Source organism: Vicugna pacos, chromosome 19 (assembly GCF_048564905.1).
Source record: "Vicugna pacos chromosome 19, VicPac4, whole genome shotgun sequence".
Lineage (NCBI taxonomy): Eukaryota > Metazoa > Chordata > Mammalia > Artiodactyla > Camelidae > Vicugna > Vicugna pacos.
Genome location: NC_133005.1, coordinates 24776774 through 24791761, shown reverse-complemented (window position 1 = coordinate 24791761; position 14988 = coordinate 24776774). Strand labels below are relative to the sequence as shown.

General features: G+C 42.9%; 1 protein-coding gene across 1 annotated transcript; it reads right to left on the bottom strand.

The window, feature by feature from the left end:
* Window positions 1–7331: 7331 nt before the first annotated feature.
* Window positions 7332–14089, bottom strand: LOC102528603 (latherin-like). The gene is made up of 6 exons (XM_072944643.1): window positions 14005–14089; window positions 12704–12833; window positions 10989–11090; window positions 10016–10142; window positions 7447–7510; window positions 7332–7345 (listed from the first exon to the last, which is right to left on the bottom strand). Exons 1-6 carry the CDS (start codon window positions 14087–14089, stop codon window positions 7332–7334), a joined length of 522 nt encoding a protein of 173 aa, XP_072800744.1.
* Between the last annotated feature and the right edge of the window lie 899 nt (window positions 14090–14988).

Here is a 14988-nt window from a genome sequence, read left to right as displayed (position 1 = left end):
ATTGTTGCTGTGGGTGCCCAATATGAAGACTTGATAGATCAGATTACACATTGTCCATGAGGGACAGCTCAGGTTGCATGGTCATTTGATGTCCTCTGGTTAGATATTCATCTCCACCAGGACTCAGTAGCAAGACAGGAGCTGTTCTTCTAAATCAAAGCAGTTATCTGCAGAATAGGATAGTACTTTTCTCCAAAAGTCCTGGTGCGCTGTGTTTCTTTTATTAGAGCGTTCCAGAACATCCACTCCACATCTTCATTTGCTAAAGATACTGTAAAATTATCATTGGTCCTGCCTAGGTCATAAGGACAAAGTGGCAGAGAAGTTTGCACTGTTTGCTGGAGAGACTTTTCTTGCACTCATTCCTACTCAAATCTGATGCTTAAAGAAGTTACTCAGCAAATGCATCAGAAAAGTACTTGTAATTGTGGTATATGTTGCCTTAAAAATTAAAATGGCCATGAAGCTTTGTGCCTTATTGTAAGAATAAGCATTGCAAGGGCACGGCAATTTGTTTTTTTTAATCTCGAAAGGGATATCTTGACATGCTCTTAACCACAGTCCTCTCAGAAATGTCATCAAAGTAATGGGGTCTGGGGTTTTCATGAGATCCTGTCTTACCTTTCTACTCATGTCTATTTTGTTAATGCATTTAAATGCTTGCTGATTCCTACTCCTCAAGTCAAATAAGCATAATGTTAACATTGTATTGGGCATATGTGGTGTTCTATGATATCAAAATAATCAAGATTTTTGCAGATTATATTATGGTAGAGAGCAAGATTGCTGACTAGCCCAAAGGAAAACTATGAAGGTGTGCAGATAACACTGCCAAGTAAAAGCCAGCTGATTCTGATGGTTCCTACAACTTGGTATAAGGGCAGAAAATGTTTTCCAGGGCAACAGTGTATCCCAGATGCCAGGAGCTGTGGACAGTGAACAGTCCTGTTAAGTGGGGGTGGGGTAAGTTTTTTCCCCCATGTGTCAACTTAGCTAGGCTAATGTCCCCAGTCATTTAATCACATCTGAATCTAGGTGTTACTCTGAAGGGAGTTTTCAGATGTAATTAAAGTCCATAATGAGATGACTGGATAATTTAGGTGGGACTAATTCCATCAGTCAGAAGATCTTTAATGCAAGGCTAAGGGGAGGAAGAGAGATACAGAGAGACAAAGAAGAAAAAGGAGGAGGAGGAAAAGGAGGAGGAGAAGGAGAAAAAGAAGAAATATTTCTTGTGGACAGCAGCTTCAGCCCTTCATCTTCTTTTCCTGATGGCTTGACCTATGCCTTTTGGTCTTGCTTAACCAACCCTTGTAATCATGTAAGCCAATTCCTTCTCTTTCTCCTTCTCTGAATTAATCCTGTCTGATACAAGTATCATCATCCTTTTTTCTCTCTAATTTAAATGATAGCCTTTGTCTCTTTAATTTCCCCCAATTGATTTTGGTTTATTATCCTTTTACAAGAGAAAGCTCCAGGAGTTTCTGCTTGGCATTTCCTCCTCTCACTCCATGGATCAGAGAGCCAGCTGGGGAGTCTGCCAGTTGCTAATTATGTCTATTCCAATTACACATTTATGAACTGGGGAAATAATCCCAGAACGGGTCCCTATAATTAGCTGGCCCACTTTGAATCAAACTTGTGCCAGAACCCCATTTATCACTCGAAAACCATAAGCCCACTCTAACTGGTGGATCATAAAGGCATTTTGAGTTCCTGGAAAATAACAAATTCAGAGCCAGTATCTCACATTCTTAGAAGTTTGAGTATTTTTTCATAGTAAACTATGATTCTAATAAATGTTAACAGGCCAATTTAGGAAAGACTTGAAAAAGATTTACTGTATTTACAATGGCAATATTGCCAGATCTTTTGCTTTCCCTTTGATCAATGGTTTCCTGATTCTGAACTGGCTTATAACTGGAAATTGGGTTAGAGGCTCTGATTCTCCATTTTGGCAACCCGAGTCAGGTTTCTGGATTCCAAACCTGAAAATCCCCCTGATCAATTAACATTTAGTAGAGGGACCATCTATTTCCTTTATAGGGGAACTGTGATCAATTAGAAATTGCCAAATATTCTGATTACCAATTCATCCTTGCTATCCATTGCAATAAGCATGCCACCTTTTTTTTCTGCCAGTTAAGCTCTGCACTTGCTGTCTGTTATCTTTACCTCACGATCCCTATTGAAATCAGGGAGTCCTTCTCAATGGCAGCATTTCCCAAGCAACAGAAAACAGCCATCACAGAGCACTTCAAGGATGCTGATGTTCTCCTTACTAAAGTATTTCTCAATTTCCTAGTAAAGAGATTGATCTTCAGGCTCCCTCAGGAGATGTAATGGTGTCGGTGCATATGTTTGCAAAAGATAAATCCACTCCAAAGGTTCCATCTCCTTAAACTTTTGGGAGACTTACTTTAAGTAAAGCCTTACTTTATGTTCAACCTGGGAAGTTCTGGCATCTCAACCTCACTGAATGAAGGCCATTGTTGAGTTCAGTTTCGAGTAATCAGCACAGTGAACTATTAAGCCATTTTCTGCTGTGTGATCTAATATTAAATCTAGAACCTCTGATAAATGTACCCATCAATTAATTAAGAACAACCCAGTGCTATAGTCTATCTTCCTTTGTCTAACATATTTAGAATAAATTGCTAAAATATTCCCTGTATCTGCTTATGTAAATTAGCTAAAAATTGCAACAATTTTAAGTACATAAGTTATTCCATCCTTTATTTTTATCCCCCTGGAGCCTGCTGATATCTGAACTTAGTTATGGGTCTTGTGGTAACAAAAAGTGGTGGGGATGAGTTTTGAGGATCTTTAAGGAGGAACCCCATTAAGCTGGGGAGAAAACTTCAGAGGAAGGGATACCTGTTGGCTGGTGCAGTATTCTAAAGGGGCTCAATAAGGCTGGTTTTAGGAGCATTAAAAAAAATGGATAAGCTCAAACCCACCTTCCCTAGCTGGGTAAAGAATCATTTGCAGGTGATGCTTAGAGGAATAGGAGCAAACAGGAGAGAGGAGCTTTCTTTTCTCCTCTTCCAGTTTTGCAGTCTCCCTCTAGCAAACTCTATTGGCGGACTCTAACAAGAAGCAAACCAGCAAAGAAGATATGTGGTTTGCAGAGTCCCAGACCAACACCACTAAGCAGAGTACAGAACAATAGATTTGGATGTGAGAGGCAAAATCTTAATAACCAACAAAGCTTATTTAAAAGAGTAAGTGATGTAATGTATGTTAAAGACACAGAAGAGTGCCAGGCATGAATCAAGGTAGTAATAAGGAAGAAAAAGAGGAGGTGGAGCAGGTGGGGAGTAGGTTGAAGTAGTCATCCAAAGTGTTAAATGCTGGTGAATGGACGAACATGAACAGTGAATAAGCGTTCCTTGGTACTGGCCTTGAAGGAGTTCATAGATGACCTAGGACAAGTTATTTTGAGGAGTTGGGGGAAGAAGACAGATTATCCAAAATTGAGCAATGGATGAAGATAAAGAAGTCAAGGTAGTGAATATCTATGTCTTTTAAGGAGTTTTGTGACACAGAGAAGAAAAATGGAATTACCATGACAGAGATAAACTTTCTTCCATAAACCACAACTTGTAGACTGTTCTTGCCTGAGGGCACTTAGACCAACATTGTCCTTTCACAGTGGGGAGACTGTGGCCCAGAGGCTGTAGTTACCCAAGGTCACAGAATCAGTTCAGAAAACATCTTATTTGAAACAGGAAGCCTTGTTCCTTAGCTTTGGGGAAACTCTGGGTCAGAGTGTTCAGGTATTTCTGAGATAAAAGCTAAATTAACCAGGCATCTTCCCCCACCTTGCAAACTTTTGTTATGATCAGACCCACTACCATCTCTGGCTATTTTTGCCCCTGCTCACAAGGAACTACGGAAGCTGGACAGTCCACAGTTCAGAGCTGCAAAAAATTTATTGTGGGTAGATTATGGGAAATCATCACATGGATTTTGGTGAGGATTTATATGGAAATAGCCTTCATACCCAGAGAAGTAGGGGATCTTTGGGTCCAGGGTGGCTAATGAAATTCTAGGCAGCAGGTGAATAATCAACATGAACATCTACACAAATGATGGCCTGGAGCTTGGAGGACATTCCAGGGAGGAGACCAGCCAGCCGGATCTAACTCTGTGTGAGATAATCAAGATATTAGCCAACCTCATACTCTTTTTAAGGAGGCTATAAGCCAGAGCTGAGAGCCTTTCCCCCTCCTCCACCTTCTTTCACATTAGTATTGCTGTCCACTATCCATGGTGCTGAAACACATTCCTGTCCAGCTGCCCATCCTCTGCCTTTCCCTGGATAACAATTTCTCGATGTTCCTTGGACTCTCATCAACTAAGACAGATCTTCCTCCTCACATCGGCAGATTCATGACACAAAGATGTAAAATATTGCCAGATGTTCTGGTTGATCAAAAGACATATTTCTTCCTTTTAATATTGGCAACTCATGCACGCTATAAATAATAGAAATTTATTTACACATTATAAATAATATAAATAAAACACATTTTATATACAAATATCAAATTTTATAATATACTTTCTAGGATTAATAAAATATGTCTGTGAACTGAATACAATATAGGGGACACAGTTTGGGGCTTCTGTGATGTATTGGTGGGGATAAAATGAGATGTTCTAGGTCTTTCAAAGTTTTGCAACTAGCAGCAAATTAGCTTGGTTAGAGCTGTACTGCCCAATATGGCATCCAATAGCCAGATGTGGATGTTAAGCACTTGAAACACAGCTAGCCCTAATTGAAATGTGCTGTATGTATAAAATACACACTAGCTATCAAAGACCTAGTACAAAATAGAATAGAAAATGCTTCATTAATATATTAATATTTTCATATTGATTATATGTTGACATGACAATATTTTGGGTATACTAGGTAAATAAGCTTTTTTGCTAAAGTTAATATAATCTGTTTCTTTTTCCTTTAAAAGTGTTGTTACTAAAAAACTCAAAATTACATATGTGTTTTGTGTTATATTTCTATTGAACAGCATTGGCTTAGAATGCTACATAACTAAGTTAGTCCCCCATGCACCCAGAGTTTCTCCCCATTGTCCAGAACACAGATACTTTCCTATTTCTGTGTATTTGCACATGCTGTATCCTCTGCTTTAATGTCTTTTCCCACAAGGGAACTCTTAATCGTCTTTCAACACCCAGTTTAAATCCTGCCTCCTCTGTGAAGCCGTCCAGTAAGTCCCTGGACAGGGCTGCTGGATCTTGCCTCTCTACTTCCACAGAATCTCAACCAGAGTGCCTTACTTGCATATACAATTGCCTATTTATTTGCCTTATTCCTTACTACACTGGGGGCTTTTGAGGTCAAGGGCCATGTGTAAGCCATCTTTGTAATCTTGACACCTGGGATAAAATAAGGAATAAGACAAAGTCTTTGCCTTCATGAAGTATACATTCTAGTGCAGGAGACAGAAAAGAAATGAGTAATATAGTAGGAAGTCAGATGAATGTCATGAAGAAAAATAAGGTAGGGAAGAGAGTGGCAGATATGCTTTTTTGAGAGACCTGAGATGGTGACATTTGAGCAGAGTGTATTCAGCACAAAATAATTGCCCCCACCCCCCAAAAAAGACATGATAAGTGAATAATGGCATCCTCTTTTACAAAAAGCTCCCTCTTTTCTATACCAAATAGCATCCTTATAAAGACACTTCCTGTAGCTGAGCCCCTTTCACACTCCAGGCACATTGTTCTTCTTTCTTTGCTTCAAAAAGGCAAGTTCATTCCTTCAGGGCTTTTGCACACGCTCATCCTTCTGCCTCTGATGTCCTTTCCCCCTGGGGCTTGGCACAACTTCCGCTTGATCATTCAGGTTCAGGTGAAAGATCTCCTCAAAGCACCTTCTGCTGCCCTATGCTATCTTAATTTGATGCCTTCTTCCCTGCCTCCACCCTAGTCACTCTTCTACTTTGTTTTCTTTGAAGTACCACTCTCTGGAATTTAATTGACTATGTATTGATTTCCTAGTTCATTGTTAGAACACTGAACTAGGATACAAACCCCAAGAGAGAAGAGTCTTTGTGTTGTTCATGGTTGTATCCCTAGTATCTAGCACGTAGTAGGTCCCTAAACTGAAATTTTATGAATGAATGAATCACACATTTATAATGACCATAAAGGCCAAGCACTAAGGAATGGAAGATACTCTGACATCTTACCGGATTGGTACAAACCTGGCTTCTTCACTTTGGGGATATTTAGATGGCAACTTGGTGTGTGCTCTGCTGCAGCAGCACATCTAGAATGCAAAACAGATACTTCAGACAGTGGGAGCGAAGACGTATCAGAGAGGCCAAGGGAGTTTCCTCTGCTCTTACTGGGTGCAGGGCAGGGTTGGGAAGTGAGCCAAAGGCTTGGAGACAGGAGGCTAGGGCTGGAGGCTCTTTGTCACTGGCTGATTCTGACCATTTCACTCATAGTTCTGGACCTCATTTTTCTCATCCATAAATTGGTAACAACGGTCCTTCCCAGAGAATCACTTGGGAGCTATACACTGAAATGAGACAATGGAGGAAGTTTGCCTTACAGCAACCAGAGTCTCCATTTGCCTGGCCACTTCTCTAAAGTGGTGGCCCAGTATGAGCGGGATGAGGGTGTTGGTTGAGCTACTCCACTCATATTTACTTTGGGGAGCCTGCGGACCAACCTTTGGGAGCTTTAAGGCTCATCTAGATTAACTGCCTCGAGCCTCCTACCTCATAAGCAGTGAGCTCCTGTCAGTGGAGGGATGTGAGCAGAAGCCAGAAAACTGCTTGCTGGGAGAGAACCTCCAGCATCTAGCACTTGGTAGAATTAGTAAATATTCAGTGAAGGAAGAAAGAGTTCTTTCAACCCAGCAATTCTATTGGTTTGCAGATTCCAAGTGGGAATTCTCAGTTGCCGAGATTCAATCTTGCATGGTTGTTTGGGGTTCTGGCAGATGTGGAAACTTTGGGTGCTTGGAGGTAGAAACTACTGGAAGGAAGCAGTTTTTGTCTTGGCTGAAACTAGGCCAATTTTCTGTTCATAACTGAACATCCAAAGTTTAGGAGGAGGACAATGGAGACAATTTTCTCCCCCAGAGAAGCCTCCATTCATATCTCAGCTTCTCTAGGCTTTTGGGATCAGAATAGAATTGGAAGTAGCATGTAATTAACTAGTGGTGGAGGGTCAGTGACTAGCGCAAACAAGATGTTTAGCCCTGGGCTTGGCGCACAGGACTCCCTCAATACACGGTGGCTGAGTTCATTAGGACTGTTATTATTAGGGACTGTTCCACCTCAGGAGGGTCAGGATTTTTGATCTGGGAGAAGAGTCAGGGTGAGGTAAGGGCACAAGAGATGAAAGGAGGGGTTGGAGTTTTCTCCCAAAGTGTTCCTGTCCCTTCCCACTGCCAGCACTTACTAATCAGCTCATTAGCCACCTGCGGGTTCAGGTTATAGAGCCATGAATTAATGAGGGGACATACCTGCAAGACAAGGAAATATGCAAGAGTCAGGAGGAGGATTCTACCAACCAGAGAGTGAATAGGAGTAATCAAGGCAAGTTCTTCTTCTAAGCCAATGCATCCTAGGGAACAATCAGGTAATAAAGTGGTTTTTGGGGACAGACAGATTGCCCTGGGATCCTATGTCAGCTGAGCCAATTGGCAGTTATATGACTTGGGTAAGTCATTCTTCTCTGAGACTTCTTCTTAAATCTGGAAAATGGAGATAATATTGTTACCTGAAATATAAGACTGTTAGGAGAATGAGATAAGAAGATCCATCTAAGATACTTAGCACAGTATCTGTGTGCTTAAAGAATATTAGCTATTAATTTTATTATTACTTTTACTTATTTTACAGATAAGGAAACGGAGTCTTGGTGAGGCTTATCAACTCACCTTCAGTCACACAGCTGCCAATTTTGACCTCAAGAATTAAATAATGTCTCTAAAAAACCTCACGTGTGTCTTGTTGCAGAATGGGAGCTTAATAAATGCCATTTCCTTTCTCCCTAACTCTCCTTCCTGGGGCATTTTTTTCCCCCAATTTATCAAGAAGAGCCAATCCACCGACCTCCGAGCATCAAACTCAAAAACTGAAGTAATCTGGTTTTGTAGACTTACGTTGGCTCCCAAATTATTGATGATCAGGTTTTTCAGGATTTTCTCCACGTTTCCCACAACAAAATTGGATATCCGGGTGTTTCTAAATGAAGAATGACAGAAGTTGGTAGAACAGATTAATTTCTCCCAAAGCCTCCTTTCTTCATCTCACTTCTTTGCTCAGTGGACCCCAAATTGCTCAAAGTCTACTCCTTGTTTCCAGGGTGCTTCGTGACCTTGCCCTCCTGCTCTGACCTACCTCTTAGGGCTCCTTAAAATTAATCTTTCAGTTTCAATCCCCTTGCCCTTATCATTGCTCCTCTTATTTCCCTCTCTGTGTCTATTTTGTTTTCTCTCTTGGAAAGCCTTCTTCAACTCCTATCACCCTTCTAGGTCCAGCCAACCGGTTTCCTCCAGAAAGTCCTTCCTGACCTCTCTAGCCAACCCTGAGTCCTCTCTGGCCGACTCTCCCATTTCTCTGATTATCTAATGCTACAATAGAACTTATCTCCTTGGCCAGGTGGTCGTGTATTCATGGAAAGAATGGTATATTATCATTCTTCAGTGAGGGGAGGTGAAAAACAAGCAGGAAACAGCAGTGAAAAGGTATCTTCATTTTCGTGACTCAGTCCCTAATGAGTCACTTGAGTGACTAGTGGGTCAGGGTAAATCTAAGTCTCAGACAATGGTCTGTGTCTTTATTCTATAAAATCCTTGTATGTATGTCAGTTGATCTACCACTTCCAGCCTAACGTCTCAGATTTCCCACAAAAAACGGGACTTATTTTCTTCAACGTATCAAAAAACACGGGAGCCATATATAGTCTTCCTAGGGGGAGATGGCTGTGAGTCAAGGAGGCTGTAGCTGGCCTGGTTCTCACTTATGTTTGAACATGACAGTACCAGACCTGTATGGTTTCAGAAAGGAGTCCACACTCAGTCCTTTCTTGTAACTGTGAGAGACTGGGAGATGAGTCAAAATAAAGAATGCAGAAGTGAAAAAGACACGGTATAAAATACATTGGTGACGGCTATTGCATTCAGTTAACTGTGGATGTCAGCCTGAGTTTAAAAGAAAAATCTTACCAAAGAAGACTGTAAAAAAGAGATTATAAATTTATAAGAAAACACTGAAACTCTAGTTAATAAAAGGGCAAACCTTTGAAAACGGTTACTCTGAAGAGGAAATGTCATAGACTAGTAAAGGAAATGTCATAGACTACTACTGGTAGCTAAAAGGAAAAGAAAAGAAAAAAGAGAAAATAATTGCATTCATGACATCTCCTACCTGCTGAAGAGAAATGTGCAAATAGAATAATTGGTATTGAGTAAATATGCAGTGAAACTGATTAATACCAGCCAGAAACATGTCACTTAGTTCAATTCTATTCGCCAAGTATTTGTAAGTGATTTGGAATGTCTTAAAACTATTATATGCCTTAGAATTTAAAAGTCATAAAAATGTTTATACTTTTCCAATAATTTTAGGAATCTACAATAAATAAATGATTCTATTTATAATTCTATTTTTGGAAAAATGTACCAAAATGCTCAGGATGACTTATGATAGCAAAAAATTCAGAAATATCTAAATACCAACCAATGATCAGGTGATCCTCTTTTCTTTGTCCTCGGTGCTATGCAGTAAACCTCTCTTCATGTCCATAAAGTTATTATTTTTACAATATTTTTACAATATTTTCATTGACATGATGTTCTATTTATAGGATGCACAACCTGCTGCATACAAAAGGCTCATTTTGGAAGGTACTGTTTTGCTGGTGACACCTTTCAGGTGAAGCCTTAAGATGGGCTTCATCATAACCAGCTGGATCCAGAGAGAGAAAGACGGAGAACTCACAAACTTCTAGGTTCGATCCATACACTTTCTGGAACGAGCCTGCAGTGCCCAAAGGCGAGTAGGTATCTGCCATCTACATCCTTCTCCAAATGAAGCTGGACTTTCATATTTGTCCGCACTTGAAATAGAAGGGAATTAAGAGCTGGGAACCTGCAGGAGGGAAGAGTTAAGGCTGGTGGAAGAGAATTTCAGAGCTCACTACACCCTTGTTCATTTCTAGAATGAGGGTTCCCATGTTTGCACAGGACCCTCAAAATCCCCCTATTATGATTCTTTTCTCATTTTTTGGAAGAGGTGATTCAGGACTAGAGAATGGGAATGACTCCAGCCATTGGCATTCAGGACATATGACTGATACTACCTCTGGCTCAGGGGACAGTTAGAAAGGAAAAAGTTAATTTCAAGAATAACATCCTATCAAAAGCAAGAAACTGAGACTTGGGAAAGTACTCTTTTAGATGTCTCAAAATCCACTGCCTCAAGGGCCAGGCTGGAAATGGAAATGAATGAAATAGACCACAGCTTAGTTTCACAGGGAGAGGTGAAAGCTGTAATATACTGAAGAATGCCCAAGCTCTCTAAAAGTACACCATGTAGACCCAAAAATCTCTCTAGGCATTGGCAGCAAGGAGTGGAGTCTAGAGCCAATTCCTAAGTCCTCATCTTAAATCATATTCAGTCAGAGCTAAATGGGCTCATGAAGTCCAAATCAGTGAGTGGGGGCTCTTTGGATGAAGCAGGGAATAGAAAGTTGCTTTTCCTCCCTCCTTACCCTGGAGGAGCCCCAGGATGGGAGCATTCAAGTAGTCTTCAGGTCCTAATTCTACACACAGGGTGACCCAGGCCCAGAGAGGGAGGGCGTTCCGTCCAAATCACACAATGAATCTTTCCGAAATTGTGCTGGATGCCCTTTAATTATGGCTGCTTCCCCCTTCCCTGCTGCACACCTGTGCAAAAGTGGACAGAGCTGTACCTGAAACTCACAGCTTTACTTACTTCACTTGGATAGAAAATAACAATGCTACCAGTAAGTCGGCCTCGTTGTTGTGGGAGTCCTGGAGGGAGACCTGAAGGAGTTCAGGGTCTCTCAGCTGTATTCTGGGTGAAGAAAGAGCACAACAGGGGAAGGTTGCAGCTCCAGCTGAAGGCAGACCTCACTTTATGCAAAGGCAGGTCCCCTGCAGAGCAGAAACTGAAAGTGTGCAAAGATAGTTACTTGCTTGTTAATCATGTGATTTATGGCACAGCTACTATGTGTTATAAGCACTGGGAATGCAGCCTTAGCAGAAAGAGGCTCTTGTTTTAATGTACCTCAGAATGATTGCATCCAGTCCTTTGGCCAGTACCAAGCAGGCTGGAATAAATGAGTGAATAAATAGTAAGGAAAAGATTGGGAGCCATGTATAGCACATGCTTAGGGAAAGTGTGTGTGCACAAAACAGTAAACCCAGTAAATGAATACAGGTAAATTGTGCCAGGCGATAGGTGCTGTGAAGAAAAGGCCCTGCAGGATCAGGTGACAGAGGGTGGCATTGGGAAGAATGGAGTTTTAGGTAGGGTAGTCAGGGAAGCCTTCTCAGAGGAGGTGACATTTGGGTGGAGTCATAAATAAAGTGAGAGTACAAGTCATGAGATTAGCCAGGGGAAGAAAGGGCCAGGCTGAAGACAGCAGGTGCAAAGGCCCTGAGGCTGGAACTTGGCTGGCATGTTTAAGCAACAGCAACAGGCTCAGTGTGGCTGGTGGGAAGCGGGTGAGGGAAGACTAGTAGGAGAGGAGATGAGGGAGGTAGTCGGGCCAGTGATAAGGACTTTGGGTTTGGTTCTGAGAGCAACGAGAAGACACTGGAGGGTTTGGGCAAGGGATTTACAGAATCTGGCATACTTCTTGATTCTTCTGGATACTGGTGGCGCAGAATGGAGGGGGAGAGGTTAAAGTGGAAGCAGAGGATCCTTCAACAGTAAGTCAGCGGGGAGGCGATGGTGGCTCAGACCAGAGAAATTGGAGAAAATAGTCAGATGCTTACATGTGCTTTGAAGGTAGGGCTGACAGTCTGGATGTGGGTGTGAGGGAAAGTGAGGAGTCTAAGACGACATCCGGATTTTTGGCCAGAGCAACCACATGGATGGAGCCATCACTAACTAAGATGGACCGGGTAAGGGCAGGAGCAGGCGGGTGGGGCCGAGGGTGGGATCAGCAGTTAAATTAGATGTGTTAGGACAGGGATCCGGGTCTTCTTCACTCTGGTGGTCAGACAGCATTGATTCTTCTGTTACCACATCCTTATTATAGAGGTTACTGTTACTGTCACTGCCGCTTGGGGTCTTACTAAGGGTGGGGAGCTGTGCAAACATTTTATATACATTATTTCATATACTGTTCACCGCAGTCCTCTGGGGGTAGAGGCTATAATTCCCCTTTCAACAGAGGCAGGAGTTGATGCCGGAGCTGATGGTGCTCTCAGGGTGATGAACAGCCATCCTCCTCCCAGACCAAACCCCTGTCTGTCCACCTCCCCAGCTCCTGCATCTCCCACCCCTTCACCCACTGTGGGAACTTCTTCCAACCAGTGGGTGGATGTCAGGGCCTCAGCGCTGGAAGGGCTGTTAGATGAGGAAAGGGCCTCTGTAGACTCAGAAGGGTGGGGGCAGCTCTAATAAACCAACCAACCAGGAGAGCCTGAACCTGGGGTTTGTGATCAGGGTCCACTCACCTAAAATTGCTGTCTCTACTGATGTCCAGGAGGTCTGTTGTGCGGCTGAAGACATTCTTCAACGAGCTTTGGAGTTCAATTGTCTGCAGGCTGGGAAGAAAGCCCTCACTGAGAAGTTCTTGGGTCAAAGCTGAAAAACAAGTTCCCGCCCCACAACCAAACTTAATCAGATGTTGAGATGCCAAAGATTCTCAGATGTAAACTTGACCTCTGAGTATATCCTTCATGAGGTGCTTCCTCTACATTCATCTAGTCTTTCTGGCCTGCTGGGTGCTGGTCCAAGTTCTAGACATAGTCATTCAGTGAATACTCATAGGGGCCTGTGGCATGCCAGGGCCATGCCAGGGATGGGGCTGCACCAGTGAGAACAGGCAGAACTCTCTGCCCTCATGGAGCTGGTGTTCCAGGGAGGGTGAGGGGAGAGAGACGACAGAGGAGTGAATAAAGAGACACGCAGGAGGCGGGGGCAAAGAAGTGTTGGAAGGGGGCTTGTTGCAAAATATTTAGCAACCAGCTTGGCATGGCACCAGCCAATCAGAAAGAACATCAGCCAGAGCTCTGTAGCCTGGTCCTGGGGATCCTGGGCTATGCCAGGTGTTAACTCTTCAGATTTTGGCTGATGAGGAGGCTGGGGGTGAAACTGGGCTGGTTCGGTGATGAGGGGACACTTAGAGAGTCTCTGAGCAGAGGCTATCTCCCAAGGAATACAGAAAACATTGTCAACATTTTAACCACTAAGCCATACTGACCATACTGGTGCATTCTGCTCCATGCTATTTATGTCTATGAAGGAAAAAATAAAAGGCTGAGTGAGAAATTGAGGGTATTGGGTGAAGGTGCTAATATATGTAGGGAGGTCCAGGAAGGTCTTTCTGCAAACGTGGAATTTTAGCTCAGACCTGAAGGAAGAAAAGGAACTCTGCTGATAAGAGAAGAGTGATCCAGGCAGAGGGTATAGCAAGTACAAAGGTCCTGGGGTGCGCTTAATATGCTGCAGAGGCTGCTGTGGCCAGAGGGGAGCGAGTGAGTGTGGGGTGATAGGAGAGGTGGACAGGAGGGTTTGATGGTGGATCTTAATAGATGAAACAGGGCAAGAGACAGGAAAGAGGGGAATCTTGGGAGAAGAGGGTTAAATATAGTAACATAGTGATGATTAGAACAGCTAATGATTAATGGTGTTAACTGTGCCCCAGACACTATGCTAATAAGAACTTAACTGACATTGGTTAATGACCTAGACCTCTAGGGGAGTCTTATGGGTCTGACGAGACTAGGCACGACCCAAGGCTAGACAGTCTCACCATTGGTGATCTGGGACAGGACTTCTTGAGCAGAGGATGAAGCAAGCAGCCCACAGAGAACAAAGAGGCCGGAGACCTTCAGCATCTTGGGTCAGGTACCTGTGGGGAAGCAGGGCAGACAGGGTGAGTTGTGGGTCATTCTCTGAGAGGATCAGAACTTGAGTGCAGGATGGCTACAGAACTCAGGTGGACCCATTTTACAGACGGGGTCATTGAGGCTCAGACAGGAGACATGCTTTTCCTCATGGTATAGAGCAAGAAATGGAAGTTCCTGCCCAAGGCTATACAACCATATTTATGCCCAAGACACCTGGACATACTGTTTTTCCTGCAGCCTTCCCCAGTGGAGCTGCAATGGCTCCTGTATGAGGGTTTATAATGTCATAGTTATGAGAATGGCCTCTAAAGCCCTCCACCTCTTACCAGGTGTGGTATTGTGGGATGTAGGGCAAGTTGCTTCATCACATGACATTGTGCGTAGGACATATCTTCCCTTTCCAGGGAGATGTTGGCGGTGATGTGCACTGGCTTCAGAGGAAGGGACCACAGCGAGGGAGCCTTGAAACTGGTGTACAAATTTCCCTCAACTCACTGGACTACTCTTAAGCTCACCTGTGCAGTGTGAGACTTGTGAACTGTGATTTATAAAAAGAAACATATATTTGGTCCTTGTCGCTGTTTGTAGTACAGAGCTCCTAAAACCCTTGAAATTTCCTAAGTGAAGAGAGTAATCAAAGTTCTTTTGTTATGTTAATTAAGTGACCTTTGGAAAGCACCCCAGGATGGGGGCTGGTTGCAGGGGAACCAAACAGGTGGTAGAGGGTTGGAACTTTCACCATCATCCCCCTTCAGGGAGAGGAGGAGGACTGGAGGTTGAGTTCAAGCACCAATGGCTGATGATTTAATCAACCGTATCTATGTTATGAAGTCTTCATAAAACCCCAAAAAGATGGGTTCACAGAGCTCATGGGTTGTGAACACGTG